Consider the following 28,000-nt stretch of genomic DNA (forward strand, 5'->3'; position numbering starts at 1 on the left):
GGTGCAAGACACGCCAGTCCGCTCCCTGCTGAGCCCATCGAGGAGCTCCTGTTCCCGACGCCGCTCTTTTCCAGTCAGGCCCGACGCGGCCCGGGAGCAGGCCTGCACGGACCGGACGAGCAGCGCCGGGTCCGACCAACGGTCGAGGGCTAGTCGGGCACTGGCAGGACGACCAGAATGGTCTTTGAAAAAGGTCTCGAGTTCCCCAGTGGGGATGAGGGGCGACTCGGTAGCGGACACGAGGGAGTCCCCCGCCTTGCTCAGGGTGGACTGCGAAACAATCCCCATGCCCCACCGCTGAGCAGCTTACCTCCTCGGGGCCATCGCCCTTCCACTCCGAGTTCCCCACCGCAGGGCATACAGCGGGCGACACGGCGCTGCTGACTAACCCCGGCTCCTCCCCAATCCCACCCCCAGGGCCAACATTCGACTGGGGTAGGCCTTGAGGGGAGGAAACCCACGCAGACACGGGGAGAATGTGCAAACTTCACACAGACAGTCGCCCAATGCCAGATTTGAACCCTGCTGTGAGGTAGCACTCCTAAACACTGGGCCGCCCTCTCTCCTTTGGGCTGGCTCGCCTTCTTTTTGTCTCAGCTTTCCAGCAGCTGCGAGATTTGGCTCTGCAGCGCCGCCCGCGGCTCCCGCGGGTACTGACTGCCACCGGGCCGAGCCAATGGGCGGGCGCCGTGTTGAGGTGTGGCGGGCGGCGCGGGTTTCCCAAACGGCGGCTTGTTTCTGGGTGGTTTCGCCGGGAGTTGGCGGGGGGGGAGGGGAATCCTGCTCTCTCCGGGGGAGAGGATAGGAGGGGAAAGCAGCGCCTCTCAGCCGGCCGAGCTTATACACAGACCCGCTGTCCAATGCCCCACGGAGGTGGCGGTCCGCCTGCAGCCGCGCTCATAAACCGCCATTTGTCAACTGGTGTCAGTCAGTCAGTCAGAGTCAGTCAGTGCTTCATCTCTAACCAAGCGGCCTGCGACTGGTGAGAAAGTCTTGTCCCAATGGACTTTTTACATTCCGCATTGCCTTCTTTGCAGCTTTCCCCACACGTTTGCTTCCTGACAACTTACTTCCAGCCTTATTTGCTTCTCAGGTTGTGTTTTGAGATGACTTGCCCTCTTATTTTATTGACGTTTTCCCTTATACTTTGTGAAATGGCAATGATGAAAAGGCAGGATCTGTGTTCCTTTTGAAAACTGACTAATTTCAACACCTCAACGGAAGGACTTTCCGCAAGTAATACGATTCCACCCTCCAGTCACTTCTGCTTCCCACTGCCAAGCAACTTGTGCATATATGTTACTCAATGGCAACGCTTCTGATGTTGTTGGAATATATGGGCAGCACAGTGGTTAGCATAGTTGCCTCTCAGCGTCAGGGTCCCAGGTTCAGCTCCTGGCTTGGATCACTGTCTGTGTGGAGTCTGCACGTTCTTCCCATGTCTCTGTGGGTTTCCTCCCACAGTCCAAAAGACATGCTGGTTAGATGCATTGGCCATGCTAAATTCTCCCTCTGTGTACTCCGACAGGTGCCAGAGTGCAACAACTAGGGAATTTTCACAGTAACTTCATTGCAGTGTTAATGTAAGCCTACTTGTCACACTAATAAATAAACTTAAAAAATGTGGTGGAGTAGACTGCCTTGACCAATTTTGGAGTAGCGTACATTGGATTTATTTTCTTTTGTGGCTGGTGATGGGGTCCTGAAATGAGCTTGCCAGACCAAAGTGAGTGACTTAGAATTTCTATATTTCAAATGAATATTCAAATAGATTTTACTTACATTAATCTAACCATTGCAAATAAAAATAAAAAGACTAGTCAGACAAATTTCAAAGAATCAAATGCTATTAATAACTTTGTACTATTCACTGCAATATCTTAGTGAACATTTTGCAATCCCAGCAAATTAATTTTAATGAATAAATTGTAGTAAATTTGGTAGGAATGTTACAGCATCTCCTCCTTTCACCACTTCCATTGCCCATTTGGGAGATGTTTCAACCAAGTGTCTGTGTTTAGAAATAAATAGGTTATTCCAAATGTTTCAGTTTAGATTAGGAAATGCTCTATTACAAACATTTGTATGGAAAAGAACTACCTCAGTGGGGTTGTGCTTCACTGAATTTATTGGTCACTGGCTCAAGAAAGTTCTCTGCCTTTGAGTTAGGTGATATTAACAGAGTAGCAATGGGAACCTTCAAATTATCTCTCCCTCTTCCCTAACTCTAAGGCACTATCAGACAGGGTTTCCATTTCTGATTGCTAGCTACAATCTATCTGTAAGTCTTTCATGTGACTATTTGGTGATGACTGGTTTGAGTTTGACTATGATACCCTTGCCTATGAAATTATTTGTTGATATTCATTGTGTTAGCTTATGTTTGAATAATGAACACGGGTGATGCCTGGATTGACAGGTACACTGGAAATGCACCCAAGAGGGGAGACTCCATGGAGAAGCTATTAAGTTTTCTTTTGAAGTGTACTTTCATTTGAATCTCTAAAGTTCTGAATATGTTCTGAATATTGTAGATGTTGAATTTGCTCACAAATGGGTACAATCTTTAGAAAGTTTTTTTCTCATCAGTTACCCAACGCAACACTCAAATTATAATTTAAGAATGTAATAAATTTAAGTCTAAAACTTTTGCAAATTTTAATTTGGAATTAAAAAACTGGAAATTCAAAAACTTTGATTGGAGTTGTCACCGTCATATTTGGTGCTCTAGATAGTATATCCCTGGCTGAAATTTTGAAGGAATTGTTCTCTTGAAAGCAAATTCAGCACTTGAATTTGATTTATTGGTAAATAACAAAATCACTAAACTTTGATCTGGGTGCTAGGCAGCATAGGAGCATAATATATTAACTCAATAAAGTAATGCATTGTATGGTGACTGTTGTATAACTGTTCATATTCATTTTGTCTGGCTGTCCATGTGAAACATGAAGTAGGTGGCAGTTCACACCAAGTCCTATTCACCCATCACCACTCAGTTTGCTGACCTACACTGGCTCCCTATCAGGCACCACCTTAATTTTAAAACTCTCATGCTTGTTTTCATATCTCTTTGTGACCTCCGAAAGTCCTACAACCCTCCATGATCCCTGCAGGCCTCCAATTCTGGACTCTTGAGAATTGATTAAAATCGGTGATGCTTCATTAGCAGCAGTACTTTTAGCTGAAAGGATTTGCCTTCCTCAGCCTCTCTGTTTCCCTACCTCTCTCCCCTCTTTAATGCTACTTAAAACTTTCTTTAATCAAACTTTTGATCATCTGTTTTAATATCTACCTGGGTATCTCAGTGTCTTCTGAAATTCTTTGGGACATTTTATTCTGTTAAAATGTGCTACATAAATGCAAGTTGTTATTGATAAGGACCCCCCTACAAGAGGCAAAATACACAGACCTCTCATTCTAAGAGTTTTCCTACCTTCAATAGCATTGCCAAAGAAGAAAAAGTTTAAAATTCCAGTGGATGATGTCAAAAAAGAGGCACATAGTCACATTATGGTTTGAGAAACAGATATTTTTCTAAGCTTATGAGAATCCTTGTACTAAATATGAACTTTTTTCTGGTGGCTGTAACTAGAATCTTTGCAATGTTGTCTGTCTTATGGTATTGATATTTTGTTTTAAAATATTATGGAGCTTCTCAAATCATTTGCTGTCATTTCTAATTTTATCAGCGAAGTGATGGAAGTGTTTTCAACAATGCTATCAAGCTAATTTTAATCAGCAACAGTCTATTCGCTGATGCTTAGTTTGGGTTCTGCCAGGGCCACTCAGCTGCTGACCTCAGCCTTGATGCAAACATGGATAAATGAGCTGAACTCAAGAAGGGGATGGGAGTGACTGCCCTTGACTTCAATGCAGCATGTGACTGACTAGCGTTGTGGAACCCTAGCAGATCAATGGGAATCAAGGAAAAAAATCTCTATTGGATGGAGTCATTCCTAGCTCAAGGGAAATGCTTTTTGTTGGAGGTCAATCGTTTCAGTCCTAGGACATCACTGTAGGAGTTCTTCAGGGTAATGTCATAGGCCCAACCATCTTCAGCTGCTTCATCAATGATGTTCCTTCCGTGATAAGAGCTGGATCAGCCATATAAACATTGTGGATACAAAAATATATGAAAGTACTTGGATGAGTAAACCTGTCCATCAATTATAAGCCATAATTGGAAACAATTCAGAGTGGGTTTACTAGACTAATACCATGAATGGTTGGATTGACTTATGAGGAAAGGTTGGACAGATTGAGCTTTGTATCCATTGAAGTTTAGAAGAGATGATTTGATAGAAACCTTTGAGATCCTGAGAAGTCTTGACAGGATGGATGTGGAGAGGATGTTTCCTTTTGTCGGAAAATCTTTAACTAAGGGGTCACTCATTTAAGATGGAGATCGATGAGGAGAAATTTTTCCTATTGAGGGCTGAGAGTCTCTGAATCTCTCTTTCTCAAAAGGTGGTGGAAGCAGAATCTTTGGATGTTTTTTAAAGTGGAGCTAAATAGATTCTTGATTAACAAGTGGGATGAAAGGTTATTTGGGGTAGACAGGAATGTGTGACCATGATCTACTTGACTATCAGAGCAGGCACAAGGGGCCAAGCCACCAATTCCTCCTGATTCATATGTTTGTAAGTCAGAAATAAGATGGTATACTCTCCACTTGCCTGGATGAATGTAGCTCCAACAACACTCAAGGATTTCAATATCATGCATAACAAAGCAGCCCACTTAAATTGCACCTAATCATCGCCTTTTAACATTCACTCTTTCCCCCAATGACATACAATGGCAGCAGTCTATCGTCTATAAAATACACTGCAGCAGCTCACCAAGGCTTCTTGGACAGCACCTTCCAAATGCATGATCTCTTCCACTTAGAGCAAGGACAGCAGATGCATGGGATCGCTATCGAATGCAAGTTCCCCCCCAGGCCACATACCAACCTGATTTGGAACAATGTCAGTATTCCTTTACTATTGCTGGAACTCCCTTCCTAACAGCACTGTGGGTGCACCCAAACCTCTAGCAGTTCAAGAAGGCAGTTTACCATCACCTTTCCAAGGGCAATTAAGTCTGAGCAATAAATGTTGTCTAGGCAGCAACACCCATTTCCCATGAAAGAATGCCTAAAAAAAAGTTTCATGTGTCTTGAATTACCTAGATTTTGGAGACCTTGTTACATATCAATAGGACTTTTAAAGAAGCAAATTAAAGAGACTGTTTAATTATTCTGAGGGGAAACACTAGTGAAATCAATAGCTAAGCAGTTTCAAAATCTTTAAAAAACTGCTCAGCAGAGCAGGGTGTACAGAGCTTGACTGACAGTTTTAATAGTTTATTAAAGGATTATCTGTTTCATTTCTGAATTGATGCTTATTGGTTTTTACAACTGAATGACAAACTTGAGGGTATTTAACTTTTTTCAGTGGGTCTGGATTTATGTTCACAATGAATAATTTTGATTGAGTGATGAGTGACAACATTTGAGAGGGAGGAAGTATTAACAGGAAGGCTAGTCATAGCACGAATCAATTCTGCCTCCCAGACTACCTGGGTCCACTACAGTTTGCCTACTGCTACAACAGACTCTCAGCAGATGCCATCTACCTGGCCCAGCACACAACTCTGGGACACCTAGACAACAAGGATACCCATGTAAGACTCCTATTTATTGACTGCAGCTCAGCCTTGAACACCATTATTCCCACAGAACTCATCTCCAAATTCTGTGGCCTGGGCCTCAGCACCTCCCTCTGACTGGATCTTGAACTTCCTAACTCACAGACCACAATCAGTAAGGATAGACAACAACATCTCCTCCACGATCATCCTCAACACCAGTGCCCCACAAGGTTGTGTTCTCAGACCCCTACTATACGCCTTATACACCCATGACTGTGTGGCCAAGTTCCCCTCCAATTCAGTTTTCAAGTTTGCTGACAACATCACCGTAATGTTTTGGATCTCAAACAATGATGAATCAGAACACAGGAATGAGAGAGAGAATCTGGTGAAGCAACAATAATCTCTCCCTCAATGTCAACAAAATGAAGGAGATTGTCATTGACTTCAGGAAGCGTAAAGGAGAACATGCCCCCATCTACATCAAGAGGGACGAAGTAGAAAGGGTTGAAAGCCCACCAACGCCGCTACTTTCTCAGAATACTAAGGAAATTTGCATGTTAGCTACAACTCTCAGCAACTTTTACAGATGCACCATGGAAAGTATTCTGTCTGGTTGTATCACAGCCTGGTATGGCTCCTGCTGTACCCAAGACTGCAAGGAACTACAGAATGTCGTGAATGTAGCCCAATCCATCAACTCTGTCTACACTTCCTGATGCCCCGGCAAAGTAGCCAGCATAATTAAGGACCCCATGCACCCCGAACATTTTCACTTCCACCATCTTCCTTTGAGAAAAAGATACAAAAGTCTGAGGTCACATACCAACTGACTGAAAAACAACTTCTTCCTGGCTACTGTCAGACTTTTGAATGGACTTGCCTTGCATTAAGTTGATCTTTCTCTACATCCTAGCTGTGACTGTAACACTAAATTTCTGCACACTCTCAATTTCCTTCTCTATGAACGGTATGCTTTGTCTGTATAGCGTGCAAGAAACAATGCTTCTCACTACATATGTTAATACATGTGACAATAATAAATCAGATTAATGATCTGGATGTGAATGTAGGAGGTATAATAGGTTTGCAGATGACTCAAAAATTGATAGTGTGATAAATAGTGAGGAGCAAAGCTTTGTGTTACAGGAAGATAGACTGGCCGATTTAGATGCGTAGAACAGTGGAATATGGAATTTAACCCTGAAAAGTGTGAGGTAATGAATTTTGGAAGGACAACAAACCAAGGGAATATATAATGAATGGTCAGACCCTAGGAAATACAGAAGATCAGAGGGATCTTGGTGTGTGTGTCCATATATCTCTGAAGACAGCAGGACAGGTAGATATTGGGTTAAGAAGGCAAAGGGGTATTTTTCATAACCGAGGCATTGACTGACAGTAGGGAGGTTATGATAGAGCTATATAAAATGCTGGTTAAGCCACAGCTGGAATACTGTGACATCTGGTTGCACTAGAGAAGGTGCAAAGAAGATTCACCAGGATGGAGCGTTTCAGCTATCAAGAGGTAGCTGGGGTTCTTTTCCTAGCAGAGAATGCTAAGGGGGGACCTGATTGAGGGACTTGCATAGGAAGGAATTTTCCTCTTAGCAGAGGAGTCAAAAACTAGAGGGCATAGATTCAAGGGGCAGGAGGTTTGTAGGAAATGTGAGCAAAACGTTTTTCACCCAGAGGGTGATGGGAGTTTGGAACTCACTACCTGAAAGGATGATAGTGGTGCGAACTCAAACAAAATGTAAGAAGCATTTAGATGAGCACTTGCAGTCCCAAAGCAAGGCTATAGGCCAAGTGCTAGAAAATGCAATTAGAATAGATAAGTGCTTTAATGGCTGGTGTGAACATGATGGCTGAAGGGTTTCTCTGCGTGCTGTAAAACTGTATGGGTGGAATTTTCCCATCCCATCTGCCATGGGAATCATTGCAAGCGGGACACGAACTATGCAAAGGTCTGTTAACCTCAGATGGGATTTTCCAACCTTGGGGCGAGCGCAGCTGAGAATTCTGCCTAATGACTGTTGTTAGATGTTTAATATTTTCATACCCATTTCAAAGACTGTGCTATTGCTATTACATGGTTCCTGAGCTATGTCCATTGTGGATGTTGGATGAGTAGCAATGAAGATTATTGGAGGGGGACATGAGAGACGTGGGAGGATGGGTGAAAGTTACTGAGTATTAGAATGTGTGAATACCTTGGCTGATGACCCTGATAACTGAGGCGGGCCTTCTAACCTTTCCAGCATGTACGCCCCTCTGATCTTGCCTCAGACCTGTCCATGGTGACAACAGACCCAAACCCTACCTGCCCACATATCTGGGAGATGGAAATATGGGAGAAGATGATGGGTTTGGGGCAAAGTTGAGAATTGCTCTGATTACCCTAAACCCAACTGAAAATTCAACTCCTTGAGTTCGATGGTGGAAGCTGGGAGGCCAGCCCATTCGAATAATGCACCTTGCACCAATTGATAACACCAAAAGTATAGTGCCACTGTTGATACCTTTGAGAAGTTAGTTTTTTTTACATTAACTACACAGTTTAAAAGGAGAAAATGGTTCTAATGATGGTGAAAGTACTAGATTCTAAAAGCCCATTTAAAGTCACAAAATATTATATTGCTCCTGGATGTGCTTAACTGACTTGTCAAGACAATTGGAGGTTTTATTTAAAGTTTGTGTAAGACTGGATTTACTACAGGCTTCTTAATTGTGTGTTTGTTTTCTAAGTGCATTTTTGCAGCATTTCCACTCCCTGAAATTTTAATTTTCCGAAAAAACTCAGGGAAAGGTTCCTGTTTCATTTTTTTTTTGTTTGCAACAATGTTATCTTGCAATGAGCTGTCAAGGTATATAAGCCGGAAAATAAATGCAGTTTAGAAAATACACTTGTTCCCAGGGGTATATATTAACACGCAACTAAGCACATTGACAAACTGGAGTAGCAACGGAAAGGAAATCCATACTGTACAGGGAGTGAGAAACCTTGAACCATAAAAAGCTATTCAAGACTTTTATTGCTGAAGTCTGAATGTATTTTTGCGTCCACGCATTTTTAAAAATCAAATTTGTCAAAATATTCATGTTATTGCTAAGATGTGTAGAAGATGCATCTTATTTAAATAAGATATAGATGATCTATCGAGCTGTGGTAAGTTTTAAAAGCACATGGTCGCGACACTTCGCTGGCCATCACAATGAAATGTCCTTGCCTCTTGACTGCATTGTCGATGTTTCACCATGGTACAACCACAATCGCACAATAAATAAAACGTGGTCAAAATGAATGGTTTGGACCGGTGTAGAAGGGTATTGGTGAAATACTTATGTCAGACATATGTGGCATTTGAGTTATGCTTGTTTTTGTTATGCAGCCTTTTCTCTTTTGTGTGCCTCCCCTACTGAACTCGAACCCGTGCAGAACGTGCAGTGAAATCGTTGTTTGTCCATTCAGTAATGTTCCCTGGTACAAAGCTGGGCTGTTCCCGCCTTTGTGAAAGTACACTACGTGCACGGACGACTGATTCTCATGGCGGTTTCGAGATGTAAATAGTGACTGAAAGCTCTTGCACCGGACGTGGGAAATTATATCTATTACTCAAGCGTAGTTAAAACGATGCTTTGATTCACGACAAAAACGTTATAAACGTGCGTAGTTCTGAAATACAGGATGTTGCGTAATTTTTTAAATAGCCAAATTGTCAGTTCGGGAGAACGTGACAAATTGAAACTTTAATGCAGTTCTTCATGTCGGCAAAAGAGACGGAGCACACGAATTACTTTATACTGGAAAGTAGGAACGACATCTTTTGGAATGTGAGCCCGTTTGAGCTTGAAGCGACTGAACTTTATCCTAGTTGGCACTACCCCAAAACGGGTTTACATCAGATTTTAAAGCACCAAGAATTACCACTGAGTAAGCTCCAATCTCCTAACCCTTGGAGGGTGTTGCCCTTGTAACTGTAATTGTCCCTGTGCCAGCGATTTGTCTCGCTGAAGGAAGGGGAGGGAAGAGGACGGGGTCTTTATTCGTTGTGTCACAGGCTATGGCTCCTATCAGTGGCTGTTTTAGCCAAGACAGCAACCAATCAGGAAGGAAAGCACACAGTACATCCATACTATTAACTTGTTTATGTGGTCGCCGTCCATGGGAATGCTGTGTGCTTCCAATGTCCAGAATTATGACTTCAATGAGTGACCATCTCATTACAGATACTATGAAACTTCAGTGCGAGGTGGAAGTCATCAATCGGATGCTTCCGACCTTCGGTATGAGAAACAGAGGGAGAGGAAACCGAGCTGTTCTGTCTGTGGGGAAACACCACGAAAGAAGCATCAAAAACAACTCTGCCACCGTTCATCTTTTGATCTGTACCTTAAAAGACAAAGCAGGCTGTAAATACAAGGTGAGTTAGTTATACATTGTGGAATAAAATCAATCAAGTGCACTTTGGAAAGTATCCAGTTAATATTTTCACGAAAATCTCTCGGCAGCTGAAAGAAAACATAGAGCAGTTTTTCACCAAATTCGTGGAAGAAGGAAAAGCAACCATCAGGCTAAAAGAACCAGCCGTGGATGTTTGTCTCAGTAAGGTACAGGCTGAATCTTTTATAATTTTATTTAAACTTTTAATTCAAACATGTTACGTTGGAATACATGTCAAATGAAGGTGATTCTTTGACCAGTTAGTAACAGTAGTAAATGTTGAAGACTGAAGAGCTTCTCCAGCTCAAATCAGCAAGACCAAAGTCATCCTGTTTGATTGCCAATAAAAAGTTAGCACTAGTAAGCACTGATTCCTATCTCCCATCCCAAGTTGTTTTTTTTTTACAGATCGAACCCACAGGTTCCATTATGAGTGACCTGATCTGAGGTTCACACCCTGGCTTTGATGTATCACCAGGGATACTTGCTTCAAACCTGTAATACCCTCTTTTGGGTGCCCCTACCTCATGGCCACAGTGCAGATAAAAATTTTAGCTATTATCACCTTATCAGTAGCCTTCTCATTTCTACTGTACAGATATGTCAACAGATCTAAAATTCTGCATCCTTTCCTGCAGAAAGTCCCACATACTTTTTCCACTCTCGTCCCTATTGCCTTGTGTATTAATTATAAAATCTGGTATCCAAATGCCTCCAGGATCTTGCTCCAATGTACTACCATAACTACCTTCATTTTGGTTCCTAGCTCTCACACTTCATTCTTTGTATCTTTGAATTTTCACTTTCTGTGCTGCAATCGGTAGTCGAGTCTTCAAGCACTCTGGAATTATTCTCCTAAACCTTTGCTTCTCTACCTTTCCCACATTCCAAAACTTTCTGCAACTTCTGTTTTCTATCATGTATGTTTCTGGTGTATGAGAAATCATCATAGAATCCTTACAGTGCAGAACGAGGCCATTTGGCTCATTGAGCCTGCACTGATCGCAATCCCACCTGCGCCCTATCACCATAACCCCACTTATTTACCCGACACTAAGGGACTATTTACCATGCCGATCAACCTAAACCACACATCTTTGGAGTGCAGGAGGAAACTGGAGCACCTGGAGGAAATCCATGCAGACGTGGGGAGAATGTGCGAACTCCACATAGACAGTTACCCAAGGCCAGAATTGAACCAGGGTCCCTGGCTCTGTGAGGCATCAATGCCAACCACTGTGCCACCCTGCTGCTGAGGAAAATGCTATGTAAATGCCATGGTTTGGGTAGCAGCTCTCTTGTCTCTGAGTCAGGTCAAGATTCAAGTCCAAAACCAGAATCTTTAGCATGTAATCCAGACTGACACTTAAGTGCATTACTGAGGGACTATTGCACTGTTGGTGCTGTCACTCATATGAGCTATTAAGCAAGGGCCTGTCTGCAGTGTCGGGTAGATATAAAAAAAATCCCACAGTACTATTTTAAGAAGAACAGGACAGACCTGGTCTATGTTTATCCCTCAACCGCCATCACAGGAATTCATGATCTGTTTCTTAATTTATTGCTTTTTATGGAATTTTGCTATATGTGATTTGGCTGTTGTTTCCTTACGATAAACCTGACTATACTGTGAAAGCACTGTTTTTTTTTAAAAGTACTGTTTAAAAGTTGCAGATTTTGACCATTTCTAATTCTCTTGTGTGATTCTAGAAAATGCAAAATTTTTAAGCAAGTTTATTCAACTGTGTTACTTTTGTACCTTTAAACTTTGAAGTACAGACTCCTACCTTAAATTAGAGCAATGTAATATGTACAATCCTTTATTTTGGTGTCTACTTCATTTAATCCTCCAAGATTTGAATCCACTTCAATATAAACTAGGTATTAATCGCATTGCCAGATCCATTTTTGTTTGTAGTATATAGCTACTTGAATAAGAATTGTTACTAGTCAGTGGGGAGGGGTGGGGGGAGAATCAATTGTAATCTTTTGATACATGGGCACCCGTTAGTGTTCCAGAATGTGTATGTACCTGATCCAATACGTTTCTTGCAAAGATAACCAAAGCCTAGGTATTTAAGAGTAAAGGAGTCTTACTGCACTTTTATATAACATTGGTGAGATTACACCTGAAGTACTGCGTACAGTTCTGTTCTCCTTACCTAAAGTAGGATATGCTTGCCTTTTTGGGAATGAGACAAAGGACACTTGGGATTGGGTGATTGTTTTATGAGGAGGGATTAAGTAGACTACGGCTATATATTCTGGAGTTTAGAAATAGGGGAAATTACCACATTGAAATACATTCAATTCAGAAGGACTTGACAGAGCAGTTGATTCCCCCTGGCTGGGAAGCCACTGTCTCAGAGTAAGGTGTTAGCTATTTAAAGTGAAATATGGAGAAATTTCTTCATGTAAACGTTTGTGAAGCTTTGGAATTATTGATCATAGATAGCTGTGGATACTCAGTTGATGAGTATATTCAAGACCAAGGTCAATACATTAAATGCTGAAGAAATCAAAGGATGTGAGGATAATATGGTGAGCTGTACCTGAGGTAAAAGATCCTCCGTGCATTTATTTAATTGTGAAGTAGGCGTAAGGGGCTGAATGGTCGATTCCTGCACCTATTTCTTATCTTCTAAATGGAAGAAAAATGGGCAAGACAGGATGTTGAAGCAGTTCCTGATAGCTGAAATGTGATATTAGCAGATGCCTGGGAGAATATCATTGTCCAATAAGAATGTCCTGAAAGACAGGGTGTAGATCAAAGGTGAAGGGAGATTTAAAATTAGATGGTGTAGAAAGAAACTGGACATGCTTTATAAATGAGAAATAATAGTCAAAAAACGAATTGTATTGTACCTATGACTGTTTTCTTGCAATATTTAAACTAGATTTTTTTTTGATAGATGTGTCCACAGCAGCAAAGTACTCTATGCTAACTGGAGATTCAAAATTTTTGAATTGATGATGCCATTTTATTACAATGCCACTTATTTTAAAATTTTCCTCCAGCCCTAACAGAAATATATATTACAATTTAAATGTTTACTGCCCACTTTTTATTGAAAAGAGTCAATTAACACTACACTCCAAAATCATTATGCTGTGGGAGGGTCACTTCTTGATCCAGACTTACTGTTAGAAGTAACAGCAAGGCTAACACTGCCATTGTTGAAGAATAAGTTGGACAGCAACTTCCTGTGCTATAATGTAGTTTATGCACAAACAATATAAATATGTACATAAATCTATTGATGCCCGCAATAAAGCTGCAAGTACAAATTTTCAATAATGGCCCCACATTGAAATAGTCAGCATAAAACTGCAAGTAGATCCTTTTGAATGTTGGTAAAACAACCAAATCACCCCATTCTCTCCTTGTATGACTCTATCACCACCAAACGGAAATTGGAAGCATCTAGAATGGTCAACAGCTGCCCACAATGGGAACTGCATTGAATCACAAACTGATATTCTCAATTGTGTTTAAACCTTTTGCAATCTCAAAAGCAGCCCTTTCAAAACAAAGACATGCATCCTTCCTCTGGAAACTACTTTTTCTTTCTCTGGTTTAAATACAATTCTATTTCCATCATGCTTATAACAGTTGGCCATTTCAATGAACTGGTGCCGGATGAAAGAGGCTTGGGAGCAAGACCATTGCTAATTCTGAGGTGGAGGATGAAAATTGTACCATCCAATTTTAGTTGGCTAAGAGCAAGTGTTTGACAAAGTATGACTACCAATAATGTGCAGGGATCTTGTAAAATTTGATTTGTTTCAGGGAATGTGGAAGAGTGACATTTAGACTTAATCTTGTAGCATATACTAAGGAGATAATATGCTGCTGTACGTGCAACTGGCACCTCCTTCAAAATTGGCCTTTTAGTTGCTTTCCTTTTTGGATGCCAATGCACTTGCTCTTACTACATATGAACATATGAGTTAGAAGCAAAAATAGGAATCTTGTCCTTTCAAGCCTGCTCCACCATTCAACAAGATCTGACTATAACCTCCTGCCTACCACCTTTTGCCTTCTTTATCATGAACCTATTTACCTATGCAATGAAATCATTCAAAGAACCTGTTTCATTTGCCTTTTGAGGAAGAGAGTTCCAAAAACTTACTACTCTGAGAGAAAAAAATTCTTCTCATCTCTGTCTTAAATAGGTGATCCCCTTATTTTTAAATCATTATTCCCTATTTCTAGATCATCCTACAAAAGGAAACTGTTACTGGTGCATTCCTGTTATTTAGCAGTAGGAGGAACTACTGGGATTTGTCTTGTAGAGATGATCATGTATGCTATCTTGGATTGCTACAGGTGACATTTCCATTGCTATATTTTCCGTTTATACAATATTGTCAGTTGCCCTGGATACAGAGGGTTTAAACTGTTGAATAATATTATCTGCTGTAATTTGAACAGTTGCTAAAACCACACTCTTTGTTGAATTGCTCTTCTAACTAGTTTGTTGAATTATGATCCTGTATTCTGGTCAGTGTACTCAGCAGAGATGAAACATGTCCATTTGGTTATATTCATATATTATATCCATCTCATTAGCACCACATCCACCGCTCTCAATATTTTGCTTCGTGTACTCAATAGGATGCTTATCTTGGAAAATATGCACTTCAATTTTACATTAAAACATGACATCTATGCTTGAGGGGCATTTGGGAAGGCCAGCTTCTTAAGCAACTGACAGTAGAAGTGGCTTTAAACACCTACCAGTTGATAAGTACAACTGTATTCATCTTCTCTCCAAAATACCCCAGTTGCAAATGTTGATGACTCTAACTTCTGTTTTCTGGTTGCCTGTCAGTATGGAGATGATTCAATATATTGCAAAAATATAAAGACAAAAATTGTTGGACTTATACTGAAGAAGGCTGTCCAAAAAACCCTTCAAGGCAAATATTTTCTCAAGCTATTTAGAGTGTTTCACAATCAAGGAAATTGTACTTTCACAGCTGTCCTTTACCTGGCAGTCCCATGTCCTTGTGCTGTGAATCCTGTATGATACCAAATTAAGTTTTAAAATAATGCAGCAGGGAAAAGGAAAAACAGTGAAACAGACAGGAAAGCTAAGGGGGCAAGGAGTATGAGAAAAAGATAAACAATTAAAGATAAAGGTATTTGAAAAGGAAAATAAGATCAATACTACAAATGGAACTAACCCAGATAAACTTAAAAGTAAAATTGGCAAGTAAGATTGCACACACATGCTAAAAAATGTTTAACAGGACATGATTAGAGTACAGATCAGACATTCCACAAGAAGTGATATCTATTAATATGATAGATATTCTGCCACACTAATATGGTATGACAGCAATTTAGAAAAGTATTCAAAATAGTAGCTGGGATTTCTGAATTTTGAAAAGTTTAGCTGTAATATAGTTAAATTTACTTTTAGAATTTCCTTTTGTTTGGACTTTTTTTCAATCTGTGGAATATGACTTTAAAATTAGTTATCTAGGGCATGAAAGTGGTACACTCAATAGTTAAATGGAATTTTTTGAGGCAAGTGTTTTGTTGACTACCTCACACCATATCTGGTGTTTATCTTTGGAAGTTTATCTTCTTTAGTCACCATGTGCCTCGATCTTCTGTTAGTGCATACTTGGTGTTGGCATAAAGCCTAGACTTCTTAGTAATTGGCAGCAAATTCAACATCTCTGAATACCTCTGATATTTGCCAAAATGTAAGCAATGCATTGTCTGGCATTGTTAATTTAACATTTTAATGTCAAGTTAAGTTTAGCTTAGATTTGTCTTCTGTGGCGAGTTTTTAGTTAGCTTCACGTGAAATAGATAGTCAAATTGATTATTTATGGGTAGATCTTTTTAGTTGAGGAGCTGCCTTTTTTTTAATTCCCAGTCCTCCTCTTTGCAGGTTTGGTTATTGCATTTACATTCAAAGCTCTGCAAAATCATTTTACATTCCAGTGCAATAACCTATCACTGCTGAATTGGCCTGGTCAAGTACTTTAAGAAAACAATCTTGGAATCAAAGCAATGGCATGAAATGTAAATTGTGCAAATTTTTATTAACTACATTATTACCCTTTGTATATCTTCAAAATGGGAAAACAATTTGAAAACAGAATGAACCAGGTATTTGTGCCAAGACTTGTTTTTACAGCAACATTTCTACCTAATTGTATCACAGACTATAATCAATTGAACATGTACTTCTTGCCTGGTTGAAATTCAATCATGTTTGACATATTCTTATTTGACCTATAAAAATTTGTTCAGTAGGTTAACTCCATATAGTTTGTGCAACCATTTCTGTAGATTAAAGAATTGTCTTGAATCCCAGTTAGTCTTTGCAAAATCAAAAATTGTAGTGTGACCACAGTGTCTACATAGAACCTTTAGAATCCTACAATGCCGAAGGCGGCCATTTGGTCATTGGCTGTCTGGCAGAGCATCTTACCCAGGCTCTATTTCCATAACCCCATTTATTTATCCCATTAATCCCCCTAACTTACACAACATGGCGCACTAAGGAGCAATTTAGCCTGACCGTTAAATCTAATGTGTGCACTTTTTTTGACATGGCACCAACAAATCTGAAAATAAATCAGTTTCACACCTGTGCTACATGAATTTATAAAGCCTACAAGTTAACCTGAATTGACAATACATGTGTTGCATTCATGAGAATTTCAAACTTATTGATGATTTCACACTCAACAGATTGTTGCATTTATGTAGAACAATATCCAATTTCATAGGACTTCACACAATCAGTATTTTGAAGTGTAGTGAATGTTTATATCGGCAAATAAGACCGCTATTTTACATACACAGGAAATCATAAACAGCGAGATGAATAATCAGTTACTTGTAGTTAGTTGTGATTTTTTTTTTATTATTCATTCATGGGATAGTCCATCTCTAATTGTCCTTGAGATAGAAGTGAACCTACATTTCCAGTCCGTGGAGTATAGTCCCATGATGCTTTTAGTAAAGAGATTCAGGATTTTTGACCCATTGATTGTGAAGGATCAGTAATATATTTATAACTAATAGTTCATGACTTGGAAGAGAAATTGGCGCTATTCTCGTGCACTGTAATCCTCCTCCTCCTAGGTGGTAGAGGTTGCAGGTTTGGGAAGTGAAGTCCTGGCAAGTATACATTGCAGCCATAAATGGTGAGGGAGTAATATTTATAACATTAGTGGAATGCTGACCAAGTATGCTGCTTTGTACTTGTGGTATCAAGCTGTTTGAGTGTTGTTGAAGCTGCACTCATGGACAATTTCATCACACTCCTGATTTGTGTCTTGTAGGTGACGCAAAAGCTTCTAGGAACGAAGAAATGAGTCACTTGTTGCAAAATGCCCACTCTGTTAACTAACCCCAGTATTTATGTGGCTGGGTCAGTTAAATTTCAGGTTGATGATGAAGGACAAATGTTGATTTTTTTTAACACCATGAAAGCCTACAGTCAGATTATTTTTCTCGTGTCCATCTGAACTTCTACAATAGGTTAATGAGATTTTGATTTAATGTTTCCTCAAAGAGTGGTACTCCAACAATGTCACACTCCTTCCATATACCACAGAACTGTCAGCACAGATTATTTACTTTAGTACCTGGAGTACAATCTGAATAAGAAGTCTCACAATACCAGGATAAAGTCCTACAGGTTTATTTGGTAGCAAAAGTTACTAGCTTTCGAAGTGCTTGCTGCCCCTTCGTCGGGTGAGTGGGAGTTCTGTTCACAAACGGGGCATATAAAGACACAAACTCAATTTACAAAATGATTGAAATGCGAATCTTTATAGGGAATCAAGTCTTAAAGGTACAGACAATGTGAGTGGAGAGAGCATTAAGCACAGGTTAAAGAGATGTGTATTGTCTCCAGACAGGACAGTTAGTGAGATTTTGCAAGTCCAGGCAAGTTGTGGGGGTTGCGGATAGTGTGACATGAATCCAAAATCCCGGTTGAGGTTGTCCTCGTGTGCGGAACTTGGCTATCAGTCTCTGCTCAGCGACTCTGCACTGTCATGTGTCATGAAGGCTGCCTTGGAGAACGCATATCCGAAGATCAGAGGCTGAATGCCTGGTTACAGCCTTCACGACACACGACAGCGCAGAGTCACTGAGCAGAGACTGATAGCCAAGTTCCGCACACATGAGGACAACCTCAACCGGGATTTTGGATACACGTCACACTATCTGCAACCCCCACAACTTGCCTGGACTTGCAAAATCTCACTAACTGTCCTGTCTGGAGACAATACACATCTCTTTAACCTGTCCACTCACATTGTCTGTACCTTTAAGACTTGATTCCCTATAAAGATTCGCATTCCAATCATTATTTTGTAAATTGAGTTTGTGTCTTTATATGCCCTGTTTGTGAATCGAGCTCCCACTCACCTGACAAAGGGGCAGCAAACACTCCGAAAGCTAGTAGCTTTTGCTACCAAATAAACCTGTTGGACTTTAACCTGGTGTTGTGAGACTTCTTACTGTGTTTACTCCAGTTCAACGCCGGCATCTCCACATATGAGTACAGTCTGGACCCAGACCACCTCAATTCACAGGGAAGGGAAAGAAACAATTGCATTGATATTATACCTTTCATGAACACAAGTCATCCCAAAGCAAGATGGCGCCGAAGATTGGTAACCTCTTGCCAGCTGTTGCCTGATACCCCCTAATTCTATATTTTACTCTCATTCCACACTTTTAAAACTCTACTCCAACTCTTGTATCTTACATTAAGTTGATTTTTCTCTACACCCTAGCTATGACTGCGAATCTACATTCTGCACCCTTTCCTTTCCTTCTGTATGAACAGGGTATGCTTTGCCTGAATAGTGCACAAGAAACAATACTTTTCACTGTATACCAATACATGTGACAACAATAAATCAGATTTTTAAAAAAGCTAATGAAATACTTTTGAAGTACAGCCTCCGTTGATATGTAGGAAAACCAGCAGTCAATTTTCAGAGCAAGCTCCCACAATCAAAAATGTGATAATAAACAGATAATCTGTTTTTGTGATTTTTTTTTAATGGAGGGATAAATATTGGTTAGGATTTTCAAAAAAAATGCCAAAAGATGTTTTGCATTGACCCAAGGGGGCAAGCTGGAGCCTTGATTTAACTTGTCGTCTGAAAGATGGCATCTTCATTGGTACTCCTTAAGTACTGCACAGGAGCTTCAGCCTTGAGTTTTATGATCATGTCCTAAAGTGGGACTTGAACCCACAGTCTTCTGACTCCTGAAGTGAGAGTACTACTGCCTGAGCCACAGCTGAAAAGAACACTGCAAACTAACATCAGAGTTCACCTGGAGAATAAAGCATTGCGGTGTTTTTCAAAAGTGGGGGTTGTGACGTGTGGATAGGTCACAGGATGTTGAAAAATGGGTCGCCAAACATAATCCCCAAAGATCGCCTGACCTTTTTTCCATTTTCTCTTTGGGTAAATTCTTGCTGCAGTACAGTGTATGACCACATGAGGCAAGAGTAAACGCCCCGTTCATGCACTTGGTGTCGATTCACTTGGCCCTTAATTGCTTTTCCTTTCTAATAAGCGGATTGTAGAAATGGATCAATTTGTAATTCGAAAGAGAGGGCCAGAGGTACCAACAGCTGATAAACCTACTGGCTAGGATCTTGCATCTGAACGCTAGCTGCTCTGCTAAGCCAACAACAGGACAGAACAGTACTAATGTTAGCAATGAACAGAGGAACCATTTGGTAAAAGTGGGTCATCGAAAAAAAGTTTGAGAAACATTTTTGGGTACATAGGCAGATGAAAACAATGTTAAGTGGATTAATTCTCTAATTAAAATATGCAGTAGAATGTTGCATAAATATGTTGAGTGTTTATCTGCTAATATTGCTAATAATCATTTCTAATCTTGTCTTTTTTTTAAAAACTGAATTATTGGAATTACTTCTGTGTTAGAAGACGGCTGGTGGTTTTAAACTTGTATCATTTGCCAATTTCTAACTTCAGCTATAAGGAATTCACTAATTGATGAAATAATCCATCAAGATTCATAGCATAGTCCATGATTGGGATGAAAAGTGTTTTGTTTTCATGTCTCTTTATGCTTCACATTAATTATTGTCTGCTTTCACTCATATGTAATAGTTCAAAACTGGATCGTTGAACAGAATTGAACAAGACTAGTTAGTTTCACTTGAAAATATTTGAAACAAAAACCCTTCCCACCAGGAAAGGCCAAATTAATCGTGGATAAAATGTATATAAATCATTAATGGGATGCTAAGTTGGAGCCTTAACTGGGGATAAATCAGTTGATGGGCCCAAATTGTAAATATCCATTTATTGGAGAGTGCTGAAGAAGCAGAAATGCCAATCTTTTGGTGAGATTAAACTTTTTTTCTGATCCAGTTCAGTGGATATCGTAAACTTATAAAATGATGCAACACAGAAGGAGGCCATTTGGCCTGTTGTGCCTGTGCCAGCTCTTTAAAGACCTATCCAATTAGTGCAACTCCCCACTCTTCTCACACTTTTTTCTTCAAGTATTTATCCAATTCCCTTTTTAAAATAATTGAATCTGCTTCCACCACCCTTTTTCAGGTGGTGCATTCCAGATCATCAAACTCACCACACAGTGTATAGTCTCATAAAAGTTGACCCTGTGAAATATGGTTTAAAAGAACAAAGTTTTTCGTATACCTAGTGTAAAAATCCATCTTAGTTTTTCAGGAGTCAGTCTGCATTGTGATTATTAAATCCCTTAATTACACTAACTACATTAATTTGGAGGTAGACATGGAGCAGTTTTAGATTTTTCCTTTGCCAATTCTATCGGCATTCTCCCAGCCAATAGACAATACTAATGTGTGTCACAATGTCTTTGAGAAAGAATAACAAATTTGCAGATCTATTTTAAAATGATAGTTCTAGCATTCACCAAGAAGACATATAATTGTGCAGCAGCAAGAGAGTTTATTACTTTGGAGGAAATAATTTGCGATTGGAAAAAGATATCCAGTAAATTAGAAAAAGCTGCCTGAAGATTAAATGCAGGAGTCGCATGGAGTAAAATGGAAAGACAACTTATTACCTAAATGGAGTAAGAGTTCAGGAATTTAAAAGTTTTAAAAAAGTTTTTTTTAATTAGTGTCACGTGTAGGCTTATATTAACACTGCAATGAAGTTACTGTGAAAATTCCCTAATAACCACAGTCCGGCACCTGTTTGGGTATGCTAAGGGAGAATTTAGCATGGCCAATGCATCTAACCACTAGGGGAGGAAACCAGAGCACCCAGAGAAAACCCACATAGGTATGGAGAGAACATACAGACTCCGCCAGAAATCAAACTCAGGTCCCTGGCGCTGTGAGGCAGTCTGCCCACTTTGGTGCAAAGAGATCTGAGTGTCCTCATGGAAGAGTCACAGAAACCTGGTATGCAGGGCTGCACAGTGGTTAACACTGCTGCCTCTCAGCTTCAGGGACCCAGGTTCAATTCTGGCCTTGGGTGACTGTGTGAAATTTGCGTATTCTTCCCGTGTCTGTGTGGGTTTCCTCCAAGTGCCCAGTTTCTTCCTACAGTCCAAAGATGTGCAAGTTAGGTGGATTGGCCATGGTAAATTGCCCTTTAATGTCCCAGGATGTGTAGGTTAGACAGATTAGCCATGGTAAATGTGTAGGGCAATGGGAAAGGGCTGGGGTGACGACCTGAATAAGCCACTCTGTCAGAGGGTCGGTGCAGACTCAGTGGGCTAAATGACCCCTTCTGGACTCTAGGGATTCTATGATTCTGTAAAAGCAAATGGAATTTTGGCATTTGTACCGAAAGAAATAGAGTAAAAAAGTAAGGAAGTGTTGCTGCAACTGTACAAGGCATTGGCGAACTGTGACATTAGAAGCAGTTCAGGGAAGGTTCACTGGATTGATTCCAGAGATGAAAGATTTGTTTTATGAAGAGAGATTGAGCAGTTTAGACCTGTACTTTCTACCTCTTAGAAAACAGATCTAATTGAGGCATATAAGGTGATAAAAGGTATTGACAAGATAGATTAAAGCAGACGCTTCCTCTTGTGGAGCAATCTAGAATAAGAAGTCATAGTTTTAGGATAAGGGGTAGCAGATTTAAGACAGATGAGAAAAAATTAATTCTCTGAGGGTCGCAAGTCTGTGCAATTCACTACCCTAGAATGCGGTGGATGCTGGAACATTGAGTAAATTTAAGGAGGGGTAGGCAGATTTTTAATTAGTAATGGATTGTGGGGTTATGGAGAGTGGGCAGGAAGGTGGAGTTGAGGCTGAAATTAGATCAGCCATGATCGTACTGAATCGGAGCAGGCTTGAGGGGTTGAATTGCCTACTCCTGGTTCTTGCGTTCTTTATGTTTCATCTTTAAGTTCAGGATTAGCACCCCATCCACCCCCTTAAACATTCATTGTCTCCACCACTAACATGGTGGCAACAACGTGTATCATTACAAGATGGGTACCATTCCTTTGTAAGCAACTTACAAAGGCTCCTTCAACGGCGACTTTAAACTTGCAATCTGTGCCATGTAGAAGAAGGGCACCAGATGCATGGGAAAATTGCCACCTGCAAGTTCCTCTCGAAGCTACACGTCGTATTGATTTGAAACTGTATCACCATTCTTTCACTGGCTCAAAATTCTGAAACTCCCTCCCTCGCAGCACTATGGGCGTACCCACACCAAATGGACTGTAGTGGTTCAAGAAGGCAGCCAACTATCACCACCTCAAGGACAATTGGAGATGGGCAATAAATGTTGGCCTAGTCAATGGCACGCACATCCATAAACAAAATTTAAAAATGGGATCTATGTATGACTATAGATGTGTGCAATGTAAAACGATGGAAATCCGCTTTGAATGTGAATTCATTTTTGTGTTGTTGATGCAGAAAACCTTGTGTACGGAAAATGTGATTAATAAGAACCTTTGAAAAAGGCAGGTGCAAATGTTCAATAAACCGCCACTGGACCCTGGAAGAGGAGGCAAAAAACAAGCAATGTTCTTATTCATGATTTCTACATAACAGTTAAATGTATGGTCAAGATTAGGAATAGACTATGCTGTATCCTGCAGTCAAATGGCCTTTTTAAACTCCTCTATAGAGAATGGCCATGGGAAGATTAACTGCAATCATTGAACCATGCCACAACATGAATTATTATCTTCATGAGAAGAATTAGGAAAATTCAGTGGAATAGTACTTGGGTTATAAAGTTCAAATATTAGTTATTGCTGTAGAGATGCAACTCAGAAAATAAAGGCCAAGCGTTTCTTTACTACTAATTTCTATTATTATTGCAGTGCATTATTTGTCTTGAAGCATCTCAATAATCATTTCAAAAGACTGGTCACAAATAAACTACTTACTTATAATCTTATTACAGTTTGAATACTACTGTGCCATAGGCTAAACTCAGCTTTTGTTTCAACACATGTTTAACTGAATAAATACCTACCACATTGCAGTAGTGCTTAACGTAGACTTAAAGCAGGATAAATACAAAACAGATAACCAATAATTCTTAGACAGTATGAATGTAAAGGTCAGTTACAGTTTAATTGTTTTCATGCAAGTCTACAGAAAACCTGGTCTCGTCTTATTGCTATTATTAGCTTTTCGTTATGTGTTATATGATTCTAATGAGAAAAGATTGAAATGTACTACTGTGGCTAACACTCTTACAGAAGCTCATTTTTACAAAAGGTACATTCTAACGAAAAATGTTTTAAAGTTTGATCTTGGCTTCAATTACTAATAATGAGAAAGACCAACTTATCAGCAATCTTACAGTAAGAGCATATTGTATCTTCAGGAATCTGGTACAGCACAGTTTAATGTGTAAAATTGAAATGCTGAAAAAAAAAATTGAAGGTAACATTTAATGTAATGTAAACCATTAACAATTGAAATATATTTTCTGTTAACAGGCAGATGTCAATAATTTGAAGAACTTCCTTTCCACTTTAAGGCTGGCTCACCGAGGTAGTGAAATAGAGACTATATCGTTGTCCACTCTGGCTCCAGTTAAGACCACTGAAGTTGAAAAGCCAAAAGCCAAAATGGTAATCACATCTAGAAAGGATTATCCTCTCACCACAAACTTCCCTTATTCTCTAGAATTTCTTCAGGTGTCCTACTGTAAACTAGCACGTGTGGATATGCGTATGCTTTGCCTTCGAAAACTGCGGAAGCTAGATCTTAGCAATAACCATATACGCAAACTTCCAGCTACCATCGGAGATCTCGCTTGTCTGTCTGAGCTTGTTTTGCACAATAACCACTTGGAGACATTCAGTGTTACGTTGTGTAGCTCCACTTTGCAGAAATCTCTGCAATTTTTAGATTTGAGCCACAACAGATTGCGTGCTCTGCCTGTTCAGTTCTGTCAACTACAAGAGCTCATTCATCTAAAGCTTGATGACAACGAGTTACTCCAGCTTCCTTACAGGATTGGGCGGCTAACTAAACTTCGCTTCCTCACGGCAGCACGCAACAAATTGCCTTATCTTCCATGTGATTTCCAGAAGTTGTGCCTTGAGAATGTGGATCTATTTGGAAATCTTTTTGAACAACCTAATCCATTGGCTCCAACAATTCAACTGCAGATTCCAATGACCCTATTAGAGATGGCAGCAAGAGCAACAGTAAATTACAGGTAAGGCATTTTAACAAAACAAGTAGATGCAGCTTTTAATAATGGCTTATCCCATTCGCTGAGCAGCAGCTTCACTTTGACCACATTAAAAATATGTTTCCCTTTAAATTCAGCCAAGTATTGGATTGTTATACAAGGATTATTTGTATTGCAGCACAGAAGAAGAACATCAAACAACAGATATGAAGCAGTGTGACTTCAGCTGTTCACTGCTGTAGAATTGCAACTGAATGATTCACAGAGTTCTGTTACTTCTCTGCCAACTACAGTGTTGATTCTAAACACAAATTTACTTTGAGGTTATTTCTAGCTATCACTTTAAAGCAAAAAAAAACACCAGAAAACTCTTGACTGTAAGAGGTGCTCGATGAATAAAAATTAATAGAACATTTTACTTAAAATCCAAAGCAAAACGTATTATCACATTTTTAACGTCCCTCTGGATTGGAAGAATAACCTCCCCTACTATTCTGTCATAGAATCCTTCAGTGCAGAAGGAGGCCGTTTAGCCCATCGAGCCCGCACCGACCACAATTTTCCCCAGGCTGTATCCCCATAACCCCATGCATTTATTTTAGCTGTCCCCCTGACACCTAAAGAGGAATTTGGCATGGCCAATCCACCAAACCTTGCATGTCTTTGAACTGTGGGAGGAAACCGGAGCACTTGAAGGAAACCCACACAGACATGGGGCGAATGTGCAAACTTCACACAGACTGTGACCCAAGCTGGGAATTGAACTTGGTTCCTGGTGCTGTGAGGCAGCTGTGCTAACCACTGTGCCACCCCAAATATCTCCCACAATATTCTTCACCCAGCAGACAGTTTCATATTTTGGGTCGGATGTTAGCAGTATTACCGACCAGACAGCAATTGTCAGCAGGTTATTTGACCTTGGACTCTGGGATAGATCAGAGCTGGTCTAGTCTCAGGATCGCTGGGCAACAATGAAGATTTGAAAAATCTGGTTAATTTTCATAGCCTCTGACAGCCCACACGAACCATCAACCACAGCCTGAGGAATCCAAAGCAAATTATCTGCAATGCCACCACAGCTAAAAGCAGGAGTAGGTCATTTGGCCCTTTGAGCCTGTTCCGCCATTGATTTTGATCATGGCTGATCATCAAATTCACCACCATATCTCTTGATCACTTTAGCCTCGATAGCTATATCTAATTTCATCAGATAATGTTTTGGTCTCAACTGCATTCTGTGGTAATGAATTCCATACATTCACCACCCCGTGGGTGAGAACTTAGCAAAGCCTACTGCAGCTCCCAGAATCAGGAATTTAGTAGATTCTGCCAAACTGAAGGTACTCTGTTTACATTGAAAGTTGTTGGTTTCTCCCAAGCCCAAGATGAATGTTGTGCATTTGATATGAGGGTGGATAGTTTGAGTATTAGGGAAAGCTTGGGTTCAGACCTAAGAAGCTGATATACCAATAGTACAGATTCTGAGCTGCCTTAGGGTTTTTTTAAGCAAAATCCTTCAGAATGCACAATCTGCTTCTTTGGTAGTTTGCTAAACCTGGAGCACTCAACATTCTGTTACGTAAACATATAACAATATGTGGAAACTGAGAGTTTGTATTCAACTTTCTTCACTACATTTTGAATTATACCCATCAGCAAAATTACCTGGGATGGAGTTGTTACATGTATTGCATTTGAGATTCGCTCCTTTTATATCTTGTTCTTTAGCTATTGATGTATTTTTTAACTAACTAGATTTTCTTTTCTTATAAAGAATTGCTTATGGACCACATATGCTTCCAGCTCACCTATGTCAAGATCTGGATTTGACTAAAACCTGCCTTTGCAGAAGACCTTGCTTGAACTCTTTCATTCAAGTGGTTGTAAATCTGAACTTACACCAAGTCTCCCATACTGTAGTTCTTGTGGACAACATGGGTGGCACTGAGGCCCCAGTTCTCTGTTACTTCTGTTCGTTAACCTGCTACTCTGAGTTCCTTGACAAATATCAACAACGCAACAGATGATCAGTGTGAAATATTGTAGGTAAATGATAGGTTGCAGTATATTTCCAAGACGCTTTAATTTTAAGAACTTGTATTAGTGAGATATGAGCAAAATCCTCATGAATGTACTTGATGGTATTCAGCCATCAGATCCAGCCTTGGTGCATATTCCTATGGTGACTGAAGTTGAAGAAAATGTCCATTTTAAGAACACTACAAACTATCTAAACTCCAAATCGGTGACTGGGACTGAACTTTTAACTTTAAGGTTCATGTCTTGAGTTGAAATGATTTTCAGCAGTTTGGGTGCTATATTTTGGAATCTTGCATTAAGCCTGTTTTCATAGAAAAAGTTTAGTATTTGAGGCTGTTTACAATCCTTTTTTAAAGAATTAAATTTGATGTGGACCATGAAATTGTGTAAAAGTTAAGTTATGCTTAACTATAGTTTATAAAAAGGAACATAACAGTATTCAGTGTATATAGATCACTGGCTGGATCATTTTCCTACAGCAGTATTTAAGCTTGAAGATTACAGTTGTCTTTTTTATTGATGACACTGTAATATATAAGGAATTTGTTCCAGTGTATTTAGTATTGTCATTTATATTTAATAAAAATTAACTTAATTCTGTGTTGGCTCCACTAAAATTACACCAGACGGACCAATATTAAGACTGGTTATAATGTGAAGCATCCTTGGGATTTTTAATTCTTTGTACAATTTTGTATTTCACATGTTTTATCATAAGTGATTTTCTATAAAGGGAAAATGTGTTGCGTCTTGCAATTTAGATGTGTTAACAATTTAGTCAATGGCAATAGTAGATCTAGTTTCAAGATGCCAAATATCTGCACTTTCCAGTTTCAGCAGCACCTTTTCATGTGAAGATATGTGAATCCGTACTTCTCAACATTTAACCAGTTTCATTGCCAACACTGTACAACGTCTAATTGTGAGGTCTTAACCACAAGTTATATATTTGGAGCTTTACTTCCTGTCGGAAACATCACATTTTTCATAAATAACATTTGGCACACAGAACTGTGTATCCATTTTTCAGTACATGTTCATTGTCTGCATCCAGCAATGCTTGGTTTTACCAATTTTATTCACTGATTTGTTAATCTCCTAAAACACTGCAGAATAAAATCCAAGTGTAATAGCAGGTGAAGTGTGTGTGTGTGTGTGTTAGTTAGTTGGGGGTGTGTGTGTGTGTGTGTGTGTGTGTGTTAGTTAGTTGGGGGTGTGTGTGTG

General features: G+C 39.9%; 1 protein-coding gene across 2 annotated transcripts; it reads left to right on the top strand.

The window, feature by feature from the left end:
• The first annotated feature begins 784 nt into the window (after positions 1-784).
• lrr1 (leucine rich repeat protein 1) lies at positions 785-27,896 on the top strand. 2 transcript variants are annotated; one of them, XM_080202478.1, is made up of 5 exons: positions 785-982; positions 9,868-10,061; positions 10,150-10,248; positions 24,033-24,760; positions 26,511-27,896. In XM_080202478.1, the coding sequence occupies exons 2-5, from the start codon at positions 9,873-9,875 to the stop codon at positions 26,761-26,763; spliced, it is 1,269 nt and encodes a 422-aa protein (XP_080058604.1). In that variant the 5' UTR covers positions 785-982; positions 9,868-9,872; the 3' UTR covers positions 26,764-27,896. The 2 variants fall into 2 exon arrangements, with proteins under 2 accessions (XP_080058604.1, XP_080058603.1); XM_080202477.1 differs by lacking the exon at positions 785-982 and adding an exon at positions 9,242-9,571.
• The last annotated feature ends 104 nt before the right edge of the window (positions 27,897-28,000 follow it).

The sequence above is a fragment of the Carcharhinus amblyrhynchos genome, chromosome 14 (genome assembly GCF_965287045.1).
Source record: "Carcharhinus amblyrhynchos chromosome 14, sCarAmb.v2.hapA, whole genome shotgun sequence".
NCBI classification, from domain to species: domain Eukaryota; kingdom Metazoa; phylum Chordata; class Chondrichthyes; order Carcharhiniformes; family Carcharhinidae; genus Carcharhinus; species Carcharhinus amblyrhynchos.

Coding starts and splice junctions, on each gene's coding strand:
- lrr1 (XM_080202477.1), top strand. CDS start 9,391: ATGCAGTTCTTCATGTCGGCAAAAGAGACGGAGCACACGAATTACTTT. Junction 9,572..9,867: donor GCACCAAGAATTACCACTGA/GTAAGCTCCAAT, acceptor ATCTCATTACAG/ATACTATGAAACTTCAGTGC. Junction 10,062..10,149: donor AAGCAGGCTGTAAATACAAG/GTGAGTTAGTTA, acceptor ATCTCTCGGCAG/CTGAAAGAAAACATAGAGCA.